Consider the following 25,134-nt stretch of genomic DNA (forward strand, 5'->3'; position numbering starts at 1 on the left):
CCACCACAGGAAGCGCTTTTTTTCACTTCACTTCATCACGATCATAATAATTTTCAGAGGTAGCTGGCTTTACTGCAGCGTATTTTGACGCGACATACGCCGTCAGTGAGACATAGACAGCTTCGCTTTAAATAGGTACCATTAGCAATATCCAAGCATAATTTAGACCTGAAGCTTATACGCATATGCGTTTTGAGTGAATTCTAGTTATGAATGGGCGCCATTTCCAAGATCAGCGGAGTCAAAAAAAAGGCAGCACCTCCACTCCGTGGATGATGGCGAGGGTGCGGAGTACGGGGACTCGAAATGACATGCAAGTTGCGCCCCGAGTGACATCCGATTTGCGCCCCGACTGTCATTCGATTTCAGCCGTGAGTTGCACCTAAATTATTCCCTAAATGAAACTGCAACTCCCGGCTCAAATCGAATTTCGCTTAATTTTCACTCGATGGTTGTGTGTGCACGGATGTACGCGGACGGACATTGGGAGGTCCTAAGGTGCCCCGCACCGTTACAGGCGAGGGAGTAAGCCGTTTGACTCCCGGTTACTAACTCAGGGTCGGAGCCCAATGGGTAAGGCAACTGACACTAACTCATGTCTGGTACACCAGACACAGGCTCGAATCCTGCCGGTGCGTGTGACTTTTTGCGATTGCAAATGCTATGAGCACGGGCGCGGACTTACATTGTGCGGTCCTAAGATATACTCCGCACCTAATAAATGTCTTTCATTCGGATAACAGCTGTCAACGCCTTAAAGAAACAAAATCACCTTGTACCTTTGCACCTAACTTCTGCCTCACCCCTATGTCGTTAAGGGGGGTCATGGAATGGTTTGATTCTACTGTACACATAGTTTACGGACGTTCTCTTCTAGCTTTTTGGTGTCAAGATCGCCGAGCTATAAGGAACGCACGTACGGCAGAGCTGGGCACCTTGACGGCAACCGCGTGCGTGCCTCCTCCGCCCATCTGTATATCGTGGAAATCGACCTTCCAGAGAAGCCTGTCCAGCGCCTGCTCGTGGGCCCAGTACCTGAAAAGGAAGGCACCAAACGTGCGCGCATGCGCTACATCACATGTACTGCATGGATTCGTTTCATTGCCACGAGAGTAAATTACGTTGAAGAGCTTTACACTAAATGGATTTACGTTACACGTTGTCTTCCCTTCTCTGTTCAATTCAACCAGACACATCAAACTGTACTACCTCGTTACCCGCCGCATTCCACGAAGCGTACTCCACGTTATCAGTTACATTACATGGTTGATGTGAATCTCGTTATATTTCTTCAATTAAACGGGTCACATTGCATTATTCGTAATTTTTGTTCCGTATACACAGCGCCTTTCACGCAGCGTTCGCAAACTCATACTTACGTCGAATAGACTTCAAGCCTATATTGCCACAGTTGTTGCTCGGAAACCTTTGAACCTATATTACTAGAGTGATCCGCTTTTACCAGACCAAAGCGCCGTTTTCAGCAGAAGGCTAAAGGTCTCCACTGCGGATCATTCACACTAAGCCTAATGGATCCCGACACTCGCCCTCCTCTAAGCGCGCACCTCGAGGACATTGCCATAGCTACAACATTGCAGCCGTTCACCAGTAACCTTCAGTAATCGTTTTGCTCGATGCCCTAAAACGGGATACTATATCTAAATACTTGTTTTTTTCCCCACTACTGTTTTTAACGCTATACATACCGTGTTTGCACGATTCTGACGCGCCCCCGATTTTAACGCGGAGGTAAATTTACTTGGGAAAATTCCCCCAAAAATTGTACGATGATATATATGAACTACGACGGGAAGTCCCACCGGAAATCGCGCGATGATGATGCTTAGCGGGTTCCCCTTTGTAACGGGGTGGCGTTGCACAGCGACCTTAGTCTCAACGACACTGTACAGGTGCCGTCAGAAGTAACTGGAGCACGGGAGCTGTGGCCGAACTGCATAGGAGCGCCGTGCAGCTGCACAGGCGGTAAACTACAGGAGCAGAACACGCATGCGTGCCTACCGACGTCGATAGCCACTCTTTCTTAACCCACTTCTTTTAACGCGGTTTCGAGCGCTGTTCGCCGAATATTGGTCTCGGCGATGGCCCTGATAGCAGACCTACCTAAAAATATTAGAAAAGAAAAATCATCACTTCAGATCCCTGCGATTGCGGCGGCTCTCCAGCAGCTCTTCTGCGCTGAAAGTGTGAGCGACGCTGCTAGATACCGCCTCTGCTATCAGCGCCATCGCGGAGACCAGGAGCGGTATTCCCGTGTTTTGTCCCTTTTGTGTCCCTTTCAAAAGTGTCCCTTTTGAGCGAGCCCTGATTGGCTACAAGCGAACACCCGGATGTAACGCCATTCAAGCACGGCGGAGCTCTGAGCCGTGGCTACTCGGAGCAGACGATTTGGAGCAGACGATTTTTCGTCGCCTTATTGTTGATTCGCTCGCGGAACAATAAACTCATAAAATATACTCTGATATGGTTTCAGTTCTTTAAAATGCGTTTGAAAGAACAGTTACGGTATTTGAATCAAAGGCCTACTGCTTAACCGGAAGTACGTCACGATGAAAGGGACGCAAAAGGGACGTTTTCAAAAGGGACAGTTAAGAGAATACCGCCCCAGTATGGTGCGAATAACGCTCGAAGCGGCTTTAAAATAAGTGGGTTGAGAAGTATAGATGGGCAACGCCGTCGGCAGGCGCGCATGCGTGTTCTGCTCCTTTTGTTCATAGCCGTTGCAGCTACACGGCGCTCCTATGCGGCTCGGTCACAGCTCCCGTGCTCCAATTACTTTTGACGGCACCTGTACAATCACCTCGCAAAAGAAGAAAAAAGAAATCAGTTTTAACTAAGGAGGAGAAAGTTCACGTCCATTCATAAGGCTGAGGCAAAGATTATTAAAGTCACTACATGTGCTGTGGCTCCTGTGCGGCTTCAAGCGATTTGCAAGAAAATTGGACAACACTTCACATGGTGTGGTCGTGCGAAGTTCTGCACCAGCGGCATCTGGCCCCATTGCTTCTTACTGGCAATGAAAACAGCCGGCTTCAGAGTAGTGAATAACTTTGTTAGCCACATTTATATTCACGCAAAAAAAAGTATTGTGCAGCCATTTCGTGTAATAATGCCTGGTATAGAAAATTGTGCTCAATAAGTTTTTCAGGAAAGTTGATTACGAAAATTGAAATGTGCCATAGGACAAAAAAAATTGACACAAAATGAAAATAAACAGAAGAAAAGTACCGAGCTTTGCCCTGTATATTTTTTGTGCTGTGGTTTTGCAGGTAACCCAGAAAGGACAAGACCAACTAAAGCTGAGGACGTGGTGTAATAAAAACTCACTTTATATTGTAAAACAATACCATTGTTGATGTCTTCTTGCAAGTGTTAGAAACAACAGCCTGTCTTCGACCTTTTGCATTCAAACTTACTTTTGAATAACCTGCAAACCATGTAAAACAGTTACCCGAGTCATCTTGTCTTCTTTTTATTTTACGGTGGGGGGAGGGGTGCTTTTTTTCTTTCAGCTTGTTTTAAGTTAACGGTTTGATTATTTATTTAGGCATTGACGAGTAGACATATTCTAAGTCCAACTGAGTAGCCATGTTCCGATTTTTATTATGCTAAGCATCACACTCTGCATGCTCATCACGAGCACGGACGAGTTGCATGAGTGAATGAAGATAACACGGAACTATATTATCAGCATGTGACCGCCTAAGAGGCCACATACTTGAGCACAATAACGGGCATCTTATGTGGCATGGTAATAGCTGTTGCCCAGAAGGTGGGCAACATACCACAATTCAAACTGAATAGACAGTTCGAGTTTGTCCAACTTTTTATTGTAAACACGCGCAATTTCGGCAGAAACAAGAGATTAATTATAAAGTAGCCAGTGACATGAAAGCGGCGAAGTACCAACGGTAGGTCACGAAAAGCACGCAACACTGAAATGTCATTGGTCCGTTAGCGTCCCTAGATAAAACTGAATAAAAGACCCTAGAGCCACTGAACAAGCGTAGCTTAGGGTTCGTTGTGCGCGGCCATCAGCGCACGTTCCTCGGCACCTTGTCCAGTTCGTGCCTCGCCTCACGCAGCTGTCTCTGGATTTGAGCCTCACACACTTCGTACAGCTTGCGTGGTCTGTTCATGGCGCGCTCGAACTGCAGCGTCATGTAATCGAGGCGCGTCATGTCGCGCTCCTTCTTGCCCAGTTGAACGAAGGCGCAGCGTTGAACGAAGGCGGAGCCGGTGGAACGCGAGTGCTGCTCGACCGGGTCGTCGTCGGGCTCCCAGCGGAACATTTCCTTGAAGCACACGTAGCAGCGTGCGAGGTCCGGCTCGTTCTCGGTCGGGCAGTGGTAGAAGCCTGCCTCCGCCATCTTTTCCGGCGTGCACTTGATGTTGCCCGTCAATGGCCACTGCGCAAAAGACGCCAGTCGGTTTTCCTGCAGGTCCATGGCGAGGTCGGTTCGATGCAGCAGGACGGTGTTGAGGGTCAGGTCGACGGCCATGGCGCAGGATGCCCAGGGTAGATGGACTGGTTGATGTGCAGGGTAGAGGAAACGCCGCCGGCACTACCACGAAACTTAAACGTACCCAAGACGACTGCACGCAACGACCACGGAGCAAGAACATATATAGGCGGGGAAACGCCCCCATTTCGGCAAGCGCGGGCGAGCGATCAGATAATGTCACACTGATAACCAAGGCCGACTGCAAACCTTCGCAGCTGTGACGGCGAAGGAGAGGGCAGAGGCACCTGACGGACGAAATGACAGCGGCAAAAAATTCAATCCGTGGCTGCGCAGTGAAATGCCTATCGCGGCGGCTGCGGCGCGGGTTTCGCTAGGAACAAAAGAGTCGAGAACGGGTCCAGTTGGAAGAGATTCATTGCGGTGAAACAGCGCGCAAAATCGGGACACAAGAGAAGACGACTGGAGCCGTTGATAGCCAGTTGATAGTCAGCGCTCGGGTTGTTGTCTTCTTCTCTGGTGTCCCGCTTTTGCGCGCTGTTTCACCGCAATGATCGCTGGGAAGTATCGTTCCCTCCCCTGCCTTGTTCTTGATGAGCATGTGACCCAAGTCTACAGCGCAAAGTCTACAGCGCAAACATTGTCCAGACGGAAACTAAGTACGGTGCAGTGCGTACGAAGGTCCCGTCAGCCCGCCACCAAGCTCGTGGCAAAGGACAACTATACTCGGTTACAACTCAAGAATGGCACCACCTCATGTAGTGTATCACTCCGCCAAAGCGCCGGATCCGTGACGTCAGTGCGCGCGGTTTTCTATGAAGGGGTTTTCTATGAATGCGTGATATCGTCTGCCTTGTCTCACGCAGTTTGTTTGTCGTCACTGGAGTCGTTTATAAGCATATTAAGTCCAAAGAATCACGGGAACGGCTCACGCCATGTTCAAAATATTCCCAGTAACGCCCTACTTGCGCCGCGCGGAGAAACATCCGGCTACGGTGATAAGGCACAGCGGCAACTTCCGGTGCCGTTCTTAAGTTTTCACCGAGTATAGTGTCACTATATAAGGTATCAGAGTATCGCCACTGAGGCACGCAAGCCAGCAACGGCGGCCATTTTGGTGTTTATCACTGTTGCAAGATTGCCGTTCCTATACGGCCTCGCCGCTAACTTCGACCGGGTGGTTTGTTAACAACACTGCCAAAGATGCAGCGAAACGGCATCTTCGTACGCACTTCTGCCACCGAAATGCCGTTACACGCGTTATCTTTGATTCGCGTTCGGAACGATGTCAGTCGCGCGCAGCCGCAGAGCAGGGAGCAGAAGCTAAGGCTTCCAGAGTTGACAGACTAAAACGCATAAACATCAAAACGGCATTATCTCTATGCCATGAACCGTCGCGGTGTAAACAAATGTCCCGTGATGCGAACTGACAAATGATCATGGCGGCGGCACGGAACAATAGGAGAAAAGAGTGCCGATACTCTGTAACTTTATCCAGCGACACTAGTGACAACATAAAAAGAAACTGTTTCTGACAGCGCCTCATAGATAGCGCTATATCGGTAGTGCATATAGCAATTTCCGGTGGGACTTCGTTAAGTAGTACGTATAGCACCCTCCAAAATAATCTGACGCCGATTGTACCCCTCAGATGTACAAGTCATAAAACCAGGCAGAAGGCACTTGACGCATGCAACTGTGGCAGCAAAAATCTCTCGTGCAGTAAACTTGTTTATCCAGATTTTTCCGACATTGAATGTGTAGCCGGGACTCATTGAAAGCGTTTGCTATTCTAAGCGCCTTCACCTTCGTAATCCAGATTTTTCCGACATTGAATGTGTAGCCGGGACTCATTGAAAGCGTTTGCTATTCTAAGCGCCTTCACCTTCGTAGTCGCCATTGGAGAATGGGCAGGATTGGTACGCAAAAATTTACGCTTGTGATGCTGACGGATTGCTTATGCTGGGTTGATTTGGATTTCGGAATGCTGCCGCCAGCCGCTTTTGAAGCCGATTTTGGTTTTGAGCCCAATCATAACGCGCAAACAGATTTGAAGGCTATTTCTAGCGAAAAAAGGTGCTCGTTAGAATCGTGCAAATACGTCACACTTCATTTCCCTTCTCCGCAGCGTAGCATGACGGCGAACTTCTGTTGGCGTCCTCTCTGTGTTTTCCTCTCTAACAAAGAGCTCTCATCTGTCTATCTTGTTTTGTTAAACATACTTTTATACGACAGCAGCAGTGCACTACGATACTGGCTCGTCACTGCCATCCGTTTAGCGCCAAAAAATACTGCGCCCGTATTATTGCATAGGTTGCGGGTTATTTCGCGGGGAATCCAGCAGCCCCATGTTCGACAGAGTTTTCAAATTTTCAAACACTGTCGTTGTTGTTGTTGTTAATGGTGGTGATCATTATGATGATGATGATGATGATGATGATGGGCTGTACGAGCGCGACTCACCGGTACGCCGCAAATCCACAGATCGACAGGAGCACGAGGACACCGCAGGACACGCCTCCAAGTATCTTCCGAACTTCACAGCGAGCGTGCGTTGGGGAAAAAAAAAAGTTGGGGAAAACCAGCTATGCATAAGCGGCGGGGGTGTGTGACGGCAGGGTTGGTGTAGGGAAACATTATTAACAGTGGAGCTGTTGTAGCTGGCCGTAATGTGTGGGGCATAAGGCGTAAGGCTATGTTGAGACTACTGACTACTGAATACCACAGACTACTACAGTAGACTACAGACTACTGACGCGAAAGCCATATCGTGATCTATGTACTTAAAGAAACGGCATATCACGCAGTTCGGTTGGCTGAGAGGTGGAATGTCGTCATTCTTTAAAGTTATTACGGCAGTTGCGGCAACGGTCTGAGCCAGGCCTATAATTCGTTAAAAATACTAACAAAATACCGGGCGCACGTGACTTATAGCGACTGCCCAGCGTCCACGGCACGCGCAGTGGTTTTAGCAAAAACAAACAAACAAACAAACAAAAAAAACTGGCGAAAACCCAGAGGAGCGCTTCGCGTGGCCTAGCAACCAACAATGCCGCAGCTGGCGCAACAACTGCTCCACGGAACCTCGACGCAAATACAGCGCATGCGTCGTGCACGTGCGCGCTGCCGCTGCGCCCCAGCTGTCGTAAAGCGCTGCCGCACCTGTAATGCTTGGCCTGAAAAACACGACGATATAACAGAGAGCAAAGTGACGACGGAACGTGTAAATAAACAATTTAAAACTTGTACAAATGCGTAATGATGTGTCCTTCAGTGCTCACGTAGAAATAAATCCCGCAGCTTCACTATGGTTCAAGCCCTGCGCGACTTAGTGTAAGCATCGCCAGTTTTGTACGTCCCATTTCTGTAAAAGCGCAAACGGTTAAAAATATCTACATGAAAATGAGATAACGCCACAGAATTGCATTGTAATCAACTTCCGAGCCTTACGCGCAGCCTAGCAGCTATAAAGAGCTGTATAACGACGTTCGCAGTTATGCCGAGCAGGACTGGATTGTGGAATAGGGTGTTCCATTGAGAAAAAAAAATGGCCGCGTATCTGCTCCTTTCGTTGCAAATGCCGTCAAAAGACGATTCTTTATCCGCTTTTGCGAAGTAAATGCCTCCCTTCGTTTTCCCGCTCACCTCTCATGTTGTTCCTCTTCCGTAGCGCTCCTCCCAATGTAAAGACGCCAAAGGTTTGCTTAAATCATTTTAAATTTCCCGCGTTCCACTGCTCCAAACCGGGTGTCTCGATGCGAACGCTGCCGTACGGCGAAGACGAGCGTTAATCGAGGCGCCCTACTTCAACGTTTATACAACCGCGTTTCCCTACTCCACGTGCGTTGCAAGCAGAACGTGAAACCTATTTAGTGGAACCTTGCGTAACTGTTGGCGGTTGATTTCTTAAAATGGCGCCAGAAGCTATAGTGGCGCGTGCGACAGCAGACGACGGCGGAGTGAATTCTTTTTCTGCAGTTGATGAAGTATTTAATTTCGCAAAAAACAAGCATGTTTGATTTTTTATAAAGGAACACTGCAAATATCACTTCTGTATTGATTTGTTGGCTTATATTTGCGTAATGTCTTGTTCTTCTTCAGCAATGTTGACAAGTATGAACATTACACCGGACATGGACGGGTAGATCTAGCTGTGACTATATAAGACTATTGCGCAGGCATTGTTTTGCTTTGGCCGGGTGGCTGAATCGAGTCACAGACAGACAGACGTACAGACAGACAGACATACATACAGACCAAAATTTCCGGGTTTAAGTAGCCCGAGAAAGACTATCGTCTTTAAAATGTGCACGCATGCGACAAAGCTCACGTTTTGCCCTGTGAGGGTTTTCTGTGCGTTAAGCCTATTTGCGCCACACCTTCATCTTTGAACCCAGAAAGCTTTTTGTTGGAATGTCGGGAACTTCGGTCGCGACATGCGAGCAATATTTGATTACAGCTCACGTATGCACTTCTCCCCGCTGAAGCCGCATGGCGGTTCGTCTTTTGGCGGCATCCCGTTGATCCAGTCGATGGTGTCGAACAGGTTCAGAATCTAAAGGGTAAAGTAGGAAAAACGCGGGAAAATTAAAAAGCGGAGTTATGACCTCGCAAAAATCAGCTTCAGTGCTTAATTTCGCTAGCTTCTTCGCCTGGTTGGTTTATGACGCGTACCGCTGCTTTCCTTATCCTTTACGATTACAGCATTATAAACGACGCCTGATTTACTCATGTGCAGCTTTCCCGCTCATGGCAGTCCTGTCAGCAGCGATTACTCCGCAGTTCTTCAGCGAAAAATATCTACATGAAAATGAGATAACGCCACAGAATTGCATTGTAATCAACTTCCGAGCCTTACGCGCAGCCTAGCAGCTATAAAGAGCTGTATAACGACGTTCGCAGTTATGCCGAGCAGGACTGGATTGTGGAATAGGGTGTTCCATTGAGAAAAAAAAATGGCCGCGTATCTGCTCCTTTCGTTGCAAATGCCGTCAAAAGACGATTCTTTATCCGCTTTTGCGAAGTAAATGCCTCCCTTCGTTTTCCCGCTCACCTCTCATGTTGTTCCTCTTGCGTAGCGCTCCTCCCAATGTAAAGACGCCAAAGGTTTGCTTAAATCACTTTAAATTTCCCGCGTTCCACTGCTCCAAACCGGGTGTCTCGATGCGAACGCTGCCGTACGGCGAAGACGAGCGTTAATCGAGGCGCCCTACTTCAACGTTTATACAACCGCGTTTCCCTACTCCACGTGCGTTGCAAGCAGCTAACGTTGGGGGAGAAAGCTTGCTTTGTGCGCAGTTTCAAGTCTCGCACATTGCGCGACTAGGTTCCTGAGCCATGGAAACCGTCCCATAGAAATGCATGGGGAGTAAGATTTGACATAGAATTACACACAAAATATTCATAATCCTGGAATCTTCTTTTAGTATTTTGATGTTCACGTTGACTCCTTGCTTTATGCCAAATATCGCTTTCGTGAAGTGGTTTTGCTAGGTTCCTGAGAGGTCGGAATTTTGAGCGAGAAAGCTGGGTATGTACCGGTTGGTGGACTGGTCTAAGTGTGAATAGATAACGGCACAGAGTATCGGCACTCTTTTCTCTTATTGTTCCGTGCCGCCGCCTTGATCATTGGTCAGTTCGCATCACGTGACATTTGTTTACACTGCGACGGTTCACGGGCACCGCCATTTTGTTGATTATGCATTTTCTGTCGGTCACCTGTTGTAGTCTCAGTTTGTCATCCCTGCTCGCGGCTACGCGCGACTGGCGTCGTTCCGAACGTGAATCAAAGATAACGCACTTCGCAGCATTTCAGCTGCAGAAGTGTCTCCTCAGGTGCCGTGTTGCTGCGTCTTCGGCAGTGTTGTTTGCAAATGAGCCCGTCAAAGCTAGCGGTGAGGCCCCAGAAGCGGCAATCCGGCAACACTGATAAACACCAAAATGGCCGCCGTTGATCAATTGCGTGCTTCATTGACGGCACTATATATCTTATCTAGTGACCCTAGACTGGTCGATACATTGACTAATCATTCGACTGACCGACCGATTCAGCAATACATCGATCGAAGCTATGCGGCCCATGTTGCTCACCGGCAGCTCAGAGCCGTTGCCGGACAGCTCGAACACCCCGACGGGGAACAGGCCAAAAGCTCCATCCTGCTGCCCGTTCCCCTTCCGAGCAATGAGGGTGTAATTGCCTTCAGCGTCGCCGTTGTCGTCCATGCGAACCATGTATCCCATGGCACCTGCGCTGGTAAGAGTAGGGTCAACCAGAAGGCAGGCCCCTAAGCGGGTGTATATATACTCGGTTACATCTCAAGAACGTCACCACCTCATGTAGTGTATCACTCCGACAAAGCGCCGGACCCGTGACGTCAGTGCGCGCGCGTTTTGAAAGGGGTTTGCTATGAATGCGTGATATCGTCTGCCTTGTCTCACGCAGTTTGTTTGTCGTCACTAGAGTCGTTTATAAGCATATTAAGTCCAAAAAATCACGGGAACGGCTCACGCCATGTTCAAAATATTCCCAGTACGCCCTACTTGCGCCGCGCGGAGAAACATCCGGCTACGGTGATAGGGCACAGCGGCAACTTCCGGTGCCGTTCTTAAGTTGTCACCGAGTATAGTAACTTATATACACGACTCTACCGGTGCGCCTCTAAGAAAAGCACACCACATGACGTCGGTTTACTACTTTCCACCAAAAGGTATACCCTGCATCTTGAATGGCGCTGTACAGTGCAGTACTGTACAGAACAAAATGTCTACACTTCACTATGGAGCAACTTGCAAAATACTCGCTGCTATTTGCACACTATTGACCCAGAATTTAAGTCGAGACTCCCGAGACCGCTTACTCGTAACCTGGAAACGTTACACCATCGTCTACGGCTGAACTCATCATACATAAATAGTAACCTATTTCGTCTTGGAGCGACGCCAAATCCGCACTGTTATGATTGTGTTTGTGTCGAAACAGTTGAACACATTTTATTAGAATGTGCCGCCTACATGGAACCGCGATCACACTTCCTTGAAAACATTGAACGTCTAGAACGGGGTCCAATAACTCTCAGGATTATTTTAGGACCATGGATTTGCCCCTCGAAGCAGTGACAAGCTCTACGGAGTTTGTTTTCTTATTTGGATGACATCGGCCTAATTTCAAAATTGTAAATAATGTGGCCCAAGCTCAGACCAAAAACCAAATGCGTGCAAGTCCGTTATCGCGCCAAGTCCACAACAGTTTTTTTTCTTTTTCTTCCCTGACCAGCTCTATCTTGGGCCTTTTCTTCCTCCATCCACAACCCACAGCAGGGAAGCATGTAGGCGACTGTAAACGTTGGCAAACCTCTCTCCTTTTTCGTTAAAGAGCCTTCTCTCTCTCCCCCTCCCTCCCTCTTTCTCTCCCTCCCTCCATCCATCCCTCCCTCCCTCCCTCCCTCCCTCCCTCCCTCTCTCTCTCTCTCTCTCTCTCTCTCTCTCTCTCTCTGCTGCGCGGACGCCTGCCCGTCACAATCGGCGGCAGTTTTGTTTGGAGAGATGGGAACAATGCAAGCCAGAAACAAAATGGCCCCCACACGCTTCCGGGTGCACGAAGTGGCGGTACGCGTAGCTTATTTAGTGACGCTAGGTGTGCCTTTGTGGAAACCCACCACCATCATGTGGCCTCCCACTGCGTAAAGTTGTCTTTTGTGCAATGCGTTTTGGTTACGGGGCAAGTCGCCATCAGTGAAGGATAGAAAGTTTCGCTTTAAAAACTGGATATGTGCTCCCGAGGAGGAGGACATCCGCATTCACGTCGCATGTTTGCATGTGTACGTCGACTTTAAGCTAAGCTGGAGGCTGTTCAGCAAATGAAGTGGTTCTCGGCAGACAGTATACAAGTCGAGTGACTGGGATAGACTGGTTTGAAGAGCAGGCTTGTAGCTCTAGACCAGTGTTGTACGGAACGGCGTTCCTGGAACTAGTTCCTTTTTGGAGGAACGGAGGAACGCCACCGTTCCATTAAGGGTCGGTGGAACTGTAACGGTAACTCGTTACGTTTTCGAAGGAACGGCAGTAACGGCGTTCCTGCCGTTACATCGCTAGGATTGGGCTGGTTTTGATGCCAAGGCTCGAGTACAAAAATCCACAAAGCGCTACTGCGTTTCTCTTCCTATAAGTTAGTCAGTTTGCCCCCCCCCCCCCCCCCCTTCAGCCGTACGTGCTTCCCCGAAGGTCAAACGCAGAAGAATAACCGCGCAGCGGGCCGCAGCTTGTGCTTGCTTTCATGCTGGTTGCTTACGCGGCGTTCGACGGGTGAATACCTTAGCCGCGAGAATGCTTTTCACCCTTCATCGTTTGTCTGGGGAGGCCAGAATGCGCGTCTGGCCGATAAAATTGTTCCCTGGCGGGGAAAGAATAGAGAGTTTTAGCAGTCCGTCCGTTCTGTCGTATGCGTTGTTACTGGGTTAACACGGACCCGGCTGGGCACTTGGGCATTCGCCGCGGTAGGGGATTAGTTCCGCGGGCCTGCCTTCGCCATGTCCGTGCCTCCGCACCCTTCCTACTCGCCCTTCCACGCGCTCAGGAGCAGACTGGTCCCGGTTAAAGCCCGTACTACATGGAGCGATTTCGCCTGCGAATTCGCTGATGCGGCGCCGCTCGTGCGGCAAAACCACCTTTTTTCGTTGCTGCGGCAAAGTGCCAAACATTTGAAGCGGTCGAGCAAACGCCGCTCGTGCGGCGTGTGCGCCGTAGAGGGGCCGGACCTGCGGCCAATAGCAGCACAGCTCGGCACCACTTCCACGCTTGGAAACCAGATGGCGTTGCTTGTGTGAGCGCGACAAAAGCGTGGGCACACCAAAACGTTTGTCTTCTCTGCTGTGTGTGCGTATATTGATAAAGAATTGGGGATTCTTATATAAAACCGCAAATAAACTTATATTCACCGCAAACCAGGCAGAAACAACTTGCCAAGAAAGTAAAATAAAACCACCCTTGTTAAAATCACAACAACCTTTGCTGGTGGCAAACTTAATTCAGTCTGCAAACAAGGCGCATCTGAAATGTGAAAATCGCGGCGTTCGCAGGCCCCATGTAGACGACAATTCCAGGCATTGCGAATTTCGCAAGTGCGAATGTTCGTTCCAGCGGATTCGCAGGCGAAATTCGCTCCATGTAGAACGGGCTTAACCCGGTAACAACGCAGCCAACGAAACGGACGGACTGCTAAACGGGATCCGGATATTTCGGTGTCAGACATTTCGGTCCAGGACGTTTCGGTGTGGACATTTCTGTGCACGGACATTTTGGTGCACGACGTCTTGGCCCAGACATTTTGAGTGATTGGATGTCCCAGGCATTCTTTGAACATTTTAGCTTTAATATTGTAATTTCGTGACTTGATATGATTTTACGTTCGAGACTTGTGCTTGCGCCGCCGCTCGTGGAAACGAACGCTGAACCCTGGCGGAGCATTGCCACGTGAAACCAAATTTCTGTAGCAGATGGTAAAAAATAACGGGGTTAATTTGGATCCGTTTAACCAGTTTTTTGTTATTTTAACATTTATGTGAACAACCCTAATATTTAAAGTGTTATCAAAGCGCTTTCCTTTCACTTCACCCAACGGTGCAAGACGCTGCGGCTTTTAGTCTATTCCTCCCCTCCCCCCCCCCCAGCAAAACTTCCGCGAAAAGACAACAGGAAAACGAGGTCGATTAGGCGCGTGTGCATTTCGTTTTAATTATTCTCTCAATCAATCTCGCCTTCGTTGCATTCGGTGTCAGTTCTACTTAAAACTAACAAACCAACCATCGCACTTACGGTGGCGTTACATAGGGGAGGGCAAAGCTGAGCCCCACCGGCAATCATCCCCCTAAGTAGAGCGAGAGAGGGGTGTCACTTGTGCTTCACCATTGCGTTGACTGGACTTCGAAAACTTGAAGACGACTGTTGCCGCTCTCGTCACACTAGCCTATTCATTTTTTTTTCTCCTTATAATGGGAGGAAGCGATGTATATCTGGGGTGTCCATGATATGCGGCACTTGATGAGTTAATTCCCAAGGGGGCGACGGAAGGCGCAGAAAGAGCGATTACTGGAGTAGGGGCGCCGTCGATATGACCGCGACGCGCGGAAAAGCGTAGCCAGCAAACGATAGTGGCCATTGTGTTCTCAGCGGCTTTTTGAGTGGCTTTTTGTGTCACATTACAGAGGTTTTGTGCGCCCATGGTGAAAGTAAAGCTTTTTATCTGTTTTAAACGCGAAGTCTGCTATGTCATTGTTCTGAATGTATCAGCCAATTCCTGCAAAAGCCTCCTATGTTCTAAATAAAAAAACAAATCACTGCGGTGACACTTCGGAGTTCGGAGACCTTGAACTCCACCACGCCAGTAGGATTTTCAGGGGAAACCGAAAATATTATGGCTGAAAAAGAAATCTGGTCGAGATTCGAGCGTACAGGCGGGAGGTGGGAGGGGTGTGGGCGCTAGAACAAAAAATTAAAATTTCGTAAATGTAGGCTTGTAAACATTAAACGAAGGTTGGTAGTCCCGAACACAATGGGTGGAATTTGTATGCACAACCGGTAACCGCTTAATCAGCATTTAGGACATTAGAAGCTGCGGCTGTTTTCCAAAAGGCCCGTATTTCCTCCCCGACAATATCCTAGACCAGCGTTCGCGAATTCATTGTAGCAAGGCAGCCCAGCCTACGTAACACTCTTCATAAGGTTTTCTTCATTCTGGGGGGCTAGCTAATGTTTGTTACTTTTTGGATATTGAGAGTGTGCATGTAATTTATGTAATTTGAGGGTGTGTAATTAAAAAAAATACAAAAGAGGTGGTAGACCATCCTAAACACGGGTAATTGTCTTAGAAATTAACAACCTGTCATAAATGAAAAAAAAACGTGTGCTAAAGAATTAAATCGGCTGAATAACAGGTGTCCCCAGGAAGAGGTATTAAGCAAAAATATATAAATGTAGAATTTCTAAAAATACTTGGCAAAGATCGAATGTGGCATCAATAAAAAAAATAAATTCACTGCTCCAGATTGTTGTCGATAACCCACGTTAAGCGGAAATAATAATATAACGGCTGTCGCAAACAGGCAAGCACCGGATAATTTGGTCGCAGAAGTGTCCGTACACCGAAATGTCCGTACACCGAAATGTGCGTGCACCGAAACGCCCGTACACCGATATGTCGGTACACTGATATGTCCGTACACCGAAATTTCCACACCCAAATATCCTGCACCGAAATGTCCTCGATCCGTCTGGAGTTTGTCCGGTGCTCCCTGAAAAAATTCGCCTAGGAGCGTTTCTTTTGATTATCTTTATCTCCAGATAATCTGCTGCCGGTGGTGTAAACATTCGTATAATATACGTAGTTCGATGTGAGTTTTAAATGTCTCACTTAACTTCGACCCAGGATTATTTTACACTATATTTTAATTTAAAAACCCATTTGTAACGATAATGTAACGAAACGTTCCAATTTTCGAAGTGGAACTGGAACGCGTTCCTTTCGCAATAAATGAACTTGTAACGGGAACTCGTTTCAAAATTGACAAGGAACGAGGAACGAGCTTTCGTTCCTATTTTGGAGGAATGTGTACAACACTGCTCTAGACTGCTGCTTCAGGACCACCATTCATCGAGAATTGTGCAAAGGCGTAAAGTTGTGAAAAAAGCGCAGAGCAGAAAGGACTCAGGTCCTCATATTAGGGGCTGGGGCTATTGGCGTCTCTCGTCGTCGTAGTCGTAATCGTCGTTCGTCATGATGTAGTCACGGTACTAAAACACCGGGACACTCGTTTACGCCTCGCGCTAGACAGCTTCGTGCTTCAAACACACGATACTTTTACAGCAAACCTGTATACCTCTACCCCCCAACGGTTTCATCTCCGTTGGCAAAAACGCCAGGGTGCCAAGAATACACTCATGCACTGCATGCTTCGCCCTTCACCCGGCTTCACGTTATTGATGATGGCCCGGGATTTTTTTTAGGGGCGAAGCTCCTTAAGTCATGGGTCTGTCCATCCCTTGTGTCTCGTGGTACGTGACCGCCGCATGCTTTCGGAGATGTCGCAAAGTGGGCCGCGTTGCACGCCCAAGAACCGGCTGCAACCGGCAGCGCAAACTCGGCACCGGGAGCGCGAGCTTGTCTGTGTTTGCCAACGGAGGCGCGAGCGCACGTGCACTGCGAGGGGGAGATCACGCAAGAGATCACGCCACGAACGCAGGCAGTCGTTCTCGGAGATCGAACGAGACGCAAGGACCTTTGCTCATTTCCTCTCGTCTTGTTCGGGCACAAGTTCGCCCTAAATAAAAGTTCTTTCTTTACTGTTGTGTCCCATCCTACGTGACAAATTGTGGTGGAGGTGCGGGGTAGTCCTCGATGGCGCGGGGTCTTTCACCAGGTCTGGGCCCGGGAGCATTGACTCCGAAAATAAAAGTTGATTTGTACAATGTACGCACACAGTCTTACGTCTTTCTTAATGATGTAATGGGCGAACTTTCACGGGTGAGTTACGCTTACCGATGATCTCCCCCTCTCGAGCTTCGCCCCACTTATCATCATTCATTCCGTGGATATGGCGTGATTTTTTTTGTGGGCGAGAGCGAGCGCTGTTCTTTGGACATGATCGAATTAATGTATCTAGTTATCGAACCTAAATTTATACAAAAAAAAAGGCTACGGCTTTTTTTTGTGTGCACAAATCTTTATTTGAAGTCGAACGCCTGTTATCTATATGTCATGCCTGCACCGACTGCAGCAAATCAAAGAGGACGCAAACAGGGAAATGCAGGCTCAGAATTGCATTTAATGCGCGCGAACCGTTTTCACAAATGCACCAAAAGAACACAAGTTATTTGCATTAAGGAAGTGTGGTCGCCGCGCATAGTCAATATACTCAGCCCCACCATTGCATTTCGGATATGCTCAGAGCATTGGAAGTCGTGAATCCCGGCTCAGATTGCTCCGTTCGTGTACCATTCGATCGCTCGTATAGCCCTTTTCTGACCACGTTTCTAGAGGAATTGTTCTACAAAACAAGCTGCTTTTGCCGTTGGTCCTGTTTTCGCGCGTTGAAATTAGAAGTGCCATAAATAAAAATGTATACAACTTTGTTTAACTTTCAAATTTCGCGCTACGGTGACGAAATATAGGCAGGAGTGACAACAATGGGGTTCTTCGATGTACCGTCTCGGACTCACCGCGGACAGCCCGCGGGTAGTCCGAGGATTCCCCGAAGCCATAGGAATGCATGGGAAAATCGAATGCCGGACTGCTTCTCGGGGAGTCCGCGGTGACTCCTGGACTGTAAATCGAAGAGCCCCAATATTCAGGGCAGCTTGCACTCCCTGAATGGCGAAGCTGTTGTAGGTGAACATTGCCGTTCACATAGTTAAGTTTCAGTATCATCGCCAATTACCGTAATTACCCGATTCTAACGCGCACCCTATTTTCCCGGCAAAAAAACCGAAAAAACTTGCACTTCCGATTGTAACGCGCACGGAACTTTGTGAGCAAGGAAAACAAATGCGAGATAAACAGGCGATTTATTTCTCGAAGTAATCTCACCCATCTCCCTCCTCGTCGCTCTCCGCTGACCACAACATCTCGTACTCGGTGCCGTCCAGCGCGTTCGCGATGCCACACTTCATAACGAACGTTCAACCATTGTCGATGGGATCGTGGCCCACGCCTCGCACGCCCATCCTGCGAACTTCTCCAGAGGCGCACGCTTCAGCCGACCACTCGTTTTGAACGCGCGAGAGCCGCTGCTGCCATTGCTGTTATCAAGTGCGCAAGTGGAACGATTTGACGATTTGTGTGAACGCCGATAGAAAAGCCTGGGCGTCTATGCTTCCTGCGTCCGAAAAATTGTTGCTAAAAGCTTTGGCGCCATCTTGAGATGGCGATGGGCGAGACGAAATTTCCGTTGTTTCGGCAGTTTCGGTTTCGTATCCGATTCTAACGCGCATGCGATTTTTCGACCTATTTTTCCGGAAAAAAGGTGCGCGTTAGAATCGGGTAATTACGGTATTTGCCTAGTTGCGGTGCTAGTAATTGTCGTCACATATGCATCGAAGAAGTCGCCGTCTTCTTCGCGGCGAGTGGTGGATGACAAGTCATCCTCAGCATTGTATAGACTTCTACCAGCTCTTTGTCATCGACTCGAGGCAGCGGGTGGCGAGGTCTGCAGTCGTCTAGGGAAAGACTGGCACACTCGTAGCCCTGTCTCCACATATCCATAATGGCGTCGAAAGAGTGCGAATGCGGGGGCCGCGGTGACCTCTGCCAAGCAGGCTGTCTTTTCATCTTTAGCGCCATTTTCATCTTTAGCATTAGCGCTGTTTTTTTTTCACATGAGCAGTAGCGCTTGACGACAGCGCTAAAGTTTTTTCTCGTGTGTTTTTTTTTTTTGCTACAGCCGCTGCGCTGGCTTGGCGGTCGCCGCGAGGCATGCGCTCACGAGCGCTCGCCATTTTCTTAGTATTTTTTTCCTGAAACGGCGAACTTACGGCGAGTAACAACAGCTCCGCTGTTAAAATAGAGGCCAGGGGCGGTATTCTCGTAACTGTCCCTTTTGAAAACGTCCCTTTTGAGTCCCTTTCATCGTGACGCACTTCCGGTTAAGCAGTGGGCGTTGGCAGTTGCGCTTGCGTTACGTCACTTCCGGTTGTTTGATTTTAGCCAATCAGGGCTCGCTCAAAAGGGACAATTTTGAAAGGGACACAAAAGGGACAAAACACGGGAATACCGCCCCAGCACTAAAAACGAAGCGTTGTGTTAGCACTCAAGCTATACGACCAAACGGAACTAGAGGTTCGTCGCACAGTCCTAGTGGCCTATAGGTCGGCGGCCGCCGATTGCGCGAACAATATTCTATGACGTCAGAGAGGAGTCAGCGGAAAGTGGCTCGGAAGTTGCCACTGCCGCATCTGCTTTCGTTAATATATCCCTATTTGTCTGACACTGTTTGCGATAAAATTGGTATTATTCTCGGGAAAATATAGTCTTTTTAACGTTTTGTCATCACGGCCCCTTTGAGCCTAATCTTGCGATGTCACCGTATACGCACTTTGGTAGGATCGTCCCCGCATGTGCTCGAAGAGGTGCTTTCCGTTGCGCAAGTCACCGCCGTGCGCTAGGCACGCGTTGAGGGCCCTCGCGTACACCATCACGGCGTCGTACAGGTAGGCCCCTTCCGACGGGATCTGCATTGTAGTGGCGCGCGTTTTAGATGCACCCGGAGGGGAAAAAAAAGAAGCTGAGGCAAAACAAAAACAATGCGCCATAGTTAGTGTCACTTGTGCGCAAAAGGAACAACGAGGTTATTGCGTTCACTGAAAATTTCGTGAAAATGCCATACGTCGTGGCTATAAGACACGACTGGAAATATAAAAAAAAATGTGGTTGATGCTTCTTTCATAAGAATTGGCAAAACCCGAAAGTGAAATGTCCCTTCACAGGAGCATTTATTGTGCATCCATACAAACTTGCACATTGCTATTCATATTACGTCGGTTTGGCACTGCTAGACGCATCAATGTTAGGTACTGGATTCACGCGACTGAAACCACAGCTCCTTGAAAACCATGCGAACGAAACGGAATTGAAGCCGAAAGCAGTAGGTGGCGGAGGGTGTCTCAATTCACCAGCGTCCCACGTACACGAAGACGCTGGCATCGAGGCGTCAACTGTCGGCGCTCATTAGTGTTATGATGAACTACTTCGCTTTACTTCTCCTAGACGGCATCATTTTCAAGACGGCATCTGAATGAAGAAAGTAGTGCGATAGATATTAGGCGCGTTCGTAGACTTATTTGCTCTTGAATTCGTAGCGCACTAAGGCGTTGCGCTGCTGAGCACGAGGTCGCGGGTTCGATTCCCGGCCGCGGCGGCCGCTTTTCTGATGGAGGCAAAAAGCAAAAACGCCCGTGTGTACGAGATTTCGGCGCACGTTAAAGATCCCCAGGTGGTCAAAACTAATCCTGAGCCCTCCACTACGGCGCGCCTCATCGCCTGCGTTGCGTCGTCGCGTTAAACCCTACAATCAATCAATCAATTCGTAGCGCAGTGGGCAGAGCTCTGCGTACCTCCTGTTGCGACGAGAGAGTTCGTGGCTCGAATCCACGCGCAGCCGCGTCAATGGAACCTCTTCTGGCGACGTCATTTCCGTGACGGATATGACGCCGGTCAGGTCTTGGTGTACCCGGTCATTAAACACTTTCGTGTTAAAAATTTTGACTTCCCTCTGGGTCAGGGCCGAGCCATTGTGCGGCAACTGCAGGCGGCCATGGATGCAGTCCGGGCCAAGCTGGCGGGCGTCGGCCTACAGCTGTCGGCGACAAATTTGTCATGCTGGTGCATCCAGACACCGCCGCCCGTGGATGGACCCGGCGCCTTACCATCGGTGGTGAGGAGCTCCAGTGGAAGACCAGGGTGCGGTACCTGGGGCTCACCCTGGACCACCGGCTGAACGTCCGGCAGGCAGCCAAGGAGCTCCGAGCCAGGGCGCAGCTGGCCACCACGGCAGTGCACAAGATGGTGGCCCGGGACAGCGGCTGCTCGCAGCGGACGGCTCTCCGGCTGTACAATGCCTCCGCTGTGGGTCTCCTCATGTATGCGGTGTCGCTGGTGAACCTGCGGAAACCGACCTGGCGGCATCTGGAAAGGGATCACCGCAAGGGGGTCCGCGCTTGCCTCGGCCTGCCCCAGAGCTCGCCGTGCGAGAAGACGCTGGCCAAGGCGGGGGCGTGGACCCTCGAGATGACGGCTGACCATCGGGCGCTTGGTCCAATTGACCGGCTGCGGTGCGCCGAGGGGGGCGGCCCGCTGCAGCAGCGACTGAGGGGCTACCACCGCTCGCACATGGGGCGCATGCTCGCGCTCTACGAAGAGGTGGTGGCCCCCGTGGATGCGCGACCTGGTGGCCCGGCTCCTGCTCTGACAGCTGACGTGAGGCTGGACATTTCAGGTCTGCGCAGCAAGCGGCGGACGCCCCCCTGCGGACAACTGCAGCTGACACGGGGCGCCGCCTTGGGCGGCCTAGAATGCCGCGCCCTTGTTTACACGGACGGCTCGGTGCGGCAGCAGCAGGGGTCGGCCGCAGCGGCCGCCGTGCTGGGTGAGGCCACCCGGCAGGCGCGGCTGCCCTATGCCTCATCTTCGGCCACAGCTGAGCTGGTGGGTGTCGGACTGGGCCTGGACCTGCTGCTAGAGGTAGAGCCCTTGCCCGAGCGCTGTGCCCTGCTGTGCGACTCCAGGGTGGCCCTAGCGCGTCTACAGGACGGCGACTCGCACTCCCTGTTGGTGCATCCGGGAGAAATCGGCGCAGCTGGCGGACCGGGGCACTCGGCTGTGCCTGCAGTGGGTCGCCGCCCACATCGGGCTGGACGGAAACGAGCGGGCGGACGAGATGGTCGCCGGGGCACACGCGCTGCCTCCCTCGGACATGGTGGCCCAGGCGGCAGCGGACAACGCCCGCTTGCTCATCCAGCGACACCTCCGCACCAGGCACCCAGACCCGCGGCTGCGTGTCGGAGGAGGTCTGCCGCCTGTGCGGGTATCACGCCTGCCTCGTCGACTGCGCTCGGCCGTCCTGCGCCTCCGCGTGGGGGGCGCGTGGACGAGAGCGGAACAAGGAGGTCTGGGGCGGGTGGCCGGTCCCTCCTGCACTCACTGCCGAGCACCCGTGCAGTCCCTGCCGCATGTACTGTACGGGTGCCCCAAGTTTGCGGCAGGGCGGGCGGAGCTTCTGGCCGTGCTCCGATGGGTGCGGCCGCTCGAGGAACTGCTTTGGCCCCCAGGCAGTGCAAGGAGCGGGACAAAGTGCTCGAGGCCCTGGGAGCATGCCTGGGTGCTTCTGGGCTCCACAGCGCACTACGCTACAACTTCACATAACTGTCCCGGTTGCAGTGAAGTGTAGCTGCTAGTGTAGCTTTCCTGTGTGTGTATGTGTGTGTGCGTGTGTATGTGTGCAGGTGTCCTTTTTGCTACACCTTCGCATCCTGTATTTTGATATTTATTTATATTGTAAGGCGCGCCTTACAATATGTCTAGTGTTTTTTTTTCTTCACCTAACGTTGTATATATGTCCCTTCTTATTCTTGCCCATGTGTTATGTATTTATGTAAGCCCTCTACCCTATCCCCCAATTCCTATGTACTCTTTCCTCCCTATCCCACCTCCCCTACACCAGCAGGCGTTCCGGTGTCCGCCCCTAGGCGAGACAATTTACGCCTGTTGGTGGACCTTCCTTTATTTCTATTGTACAATAAATACATACATAAAGCATGCACTGACGCATAAAGGCTGATGCTGTGGGAAAGCCCGCAAATAGCGGTTGTGAACGAGCTCACTTCGTCGTGTTGCCTGCTCGTCCGGCTGACCAGGCGTGACGTAATTGCCTGCTCATGTGACGTAATCGGCTTCCTTCATTTTGGAGCCAGTTAGCAGTTCGCTTAATTGCACGGTCACATTACACCGGATTTCCCCGGAGTGATATTCCGTTCCGTGATGCGTACAAGCCCCGCACCTCCGGTGCGATGCAGAACGTTAATTAAACGTGTTGATACGCCGCACCCCACCTCTAAACCTACTTATAATGCACCAAACCACCCTTGCTCGCGAAAATAATGCACAATAAGTAATAATAAAAAAAATCCCCCTTGCAAACCTTTTAGTCCTGATGGGGCTCGAACTCAGGACGTCCACGTCAGAGCCCTTGTTTCTACCCAGTCGGATACTGAGACAAAGAATCTAAACTTCTCTAACGTTTCTCAAAACAATATAAGCAGTGTTGGAAGCGAACCACTAGACGGCGCGAGGTGCGTGCAGGAAGTGCCGGGCTTGTACCTACGAGGGAACGGAACCTCGCTTTCCGGGACTATCACCATCGCCTTCAACTTCGTTTTCACTGGAGCATCATTACTTCAGAGATCAGCACGCGCTTTTCCAGTCACAAATTGTTTTCCGAAAGAAATATTCATCACAGCCCCTTCCTTAACAGAAAAGATGGTTAAAACACGAAGCTTTCTACAACGCAATCTGAGTCAAAGTTTAAAATTCGAACTGCTCCGACCATGTCCGAATAGCGCGACAGGATAGACGTCGGCGTCACAACGCGAGGTATCCAGGTTCGATTGCGAGCACGAGAAGCGTTTTTTTTCTTTCGAGGCGCTCGACGTGCCTTTGTAGACACCCATGGTGTAAGTTGGGTTTCCTACAAACCGTTTTGGACGTAACGATTTGGATTTTGTCTTTGACTTTGGACTTTGAACTCATTGGCTTTCGACCAGAGGAAGCTTCGCCTTTCAACAATCTTTCACTTCCCCTACGATCATCATCATCGTCAAAGAAAGTTGGCTTTCGTGCAGTGCGTTTTGGGGGGCAACGTCGCCATCACAATCAGGGAGGCATAGAAAGCTTTGCTTTAAACGATCTTTTTTCGGTTGTGTCCAGCAGCTGATCTAAATATATATATATATATATATATATATAACACAGAAATAAGGGTTGGCAGTCAAGGAAACCTCGGAGAGCAAAGGGGAGGTTGAAATAGGTCATTGAAACAGATAAAGAATTTGGAAAGAAAGAAAGCGGAGAAAAAATGCCCGCCAGGTGGGATCCGAACCCACGACCTCCAGGATACCGGTCTGGTGCGATAACCACTACGCTACCGGCGGGGCGATTCCCCCCCCCACCCCCCTCCCGCTTTCTGGGGTATTTATATCAATGTAATTTTTTTCCTGTGCTTGGCGGTGGTAGCCAGCGCCACTGTGACTTCTCGGGGTGAAGAGGACCTTCTTTTTAATCCCCGCGCCGTGACTCGAGTGTCTACGACATGTCGAGAGTGGTCAACCAGCGTTGAACCCTCTTAAGCTCCCTATGGCACCAAGACTGCCAGAACAGAGGCCCTCGCTATGCATATAGCGAATCAGAATATAAATATATAAATATATATATATATATATATATATATATATATATATATATATATATATATATATATATATATATATCTGTGTGTGTGTGTGTGTGTGTGCGATCAACATTTAAACATAGTTTGGCCCGAACACGTAGTTATCTCGGTTTGTTGCTCGTTTCAGACGGGGTACATTGTGCAAAAACTTCCAGCTGCACACTCAAACAAAAGCGAAAGCAACTTGGTCGAGGGGGGTCGCACCTTCTTCCGGCCCCCGATGGTGTCGGCAGCGTTGACGATGTTGAAGGGCGGCCTCTGCATGTATTCGTTCACGGCCACGGCGAACTCCTCGAATCCCGAGGCCGGCGAGCCCACGATGCCCAGGTACGAGCGGAAGGCGCGCACCACGGCGGGGTCCGCCTCCTCCCGGAACAGGCCTTCGGGAAGGCGAAAACGGAAGTTTGGTTCGCGAGCTGCTTCATTTGCCGGCAAACTGAACCCAAACAGCTCCGAGTCAAGGAGTGAACGATGATGGAAACTTTTTCGGTTCGGGTTCATTCTCAGCTACTTTGAACGCACCTTAAATTAGAACGGTCGCGGACCGTTCTAATTTAAGACTTGATTTTGGAAATTAAAAGTAAGGTGGCCTACATAGTGAACTTTTGATGGTGTTTGGTCCAGCTGTCTATGATGCCATCTTCGTGAAAATTTCATGAGGCCTTAAC

General features: G+C 49.8%; 1 protein-coding gene across 1 annotated transcript in view; it reads right to left on the reverse strand.

Moving 5' to 3' along the window:
• Positions 1 to 25,134, reverse strand: part of LOC144165688 (speract receptor-like) — a 110,812-nt gene that overhangs the window by 81,636 nt on the left and 4,042 nt on the right. The window contains 7 exon segments of the mRNA XM_077695496.1: positions 921 to 1,035; positions 3,435 to 3,445; positions 4,062 to 4,546; positions 8,946 to 9,036; positions 10,572 to 10,726; positions 19,562 to 19,697; positions 24,671 to 24,846. Of these exon segments, the coding sequence (XP_077551622.1) occupies positions 921 to 1,035; positions 3,435 to 3,445; positions 4,062 to 4,546; positions 8,946 to 9,036; positions 10,572 to 10,726; positions 19,562 to 19,697; positions 24,671 to 24,846 (1,169 nt within the window).

Source organism: Haemaphysalis longicornis, unplaced genomic scaffold (assembly GCF_048455015.1).
Source record: "Haemaphysalis longicornis isolate Haplotype H1 unplaced genomic scaffold, Haemaphysalis longicornis Haplotype H1 scaffold_147, whole genome shotgun sequence".
In the NCBI taxonomy this organism is placed as follows: Eukaryota; Metazoa; Arthropoda; class Arachnida; order Ixodida; family Ixodidae; genus Haemaphysalis; species Haemaphysalis longicornis.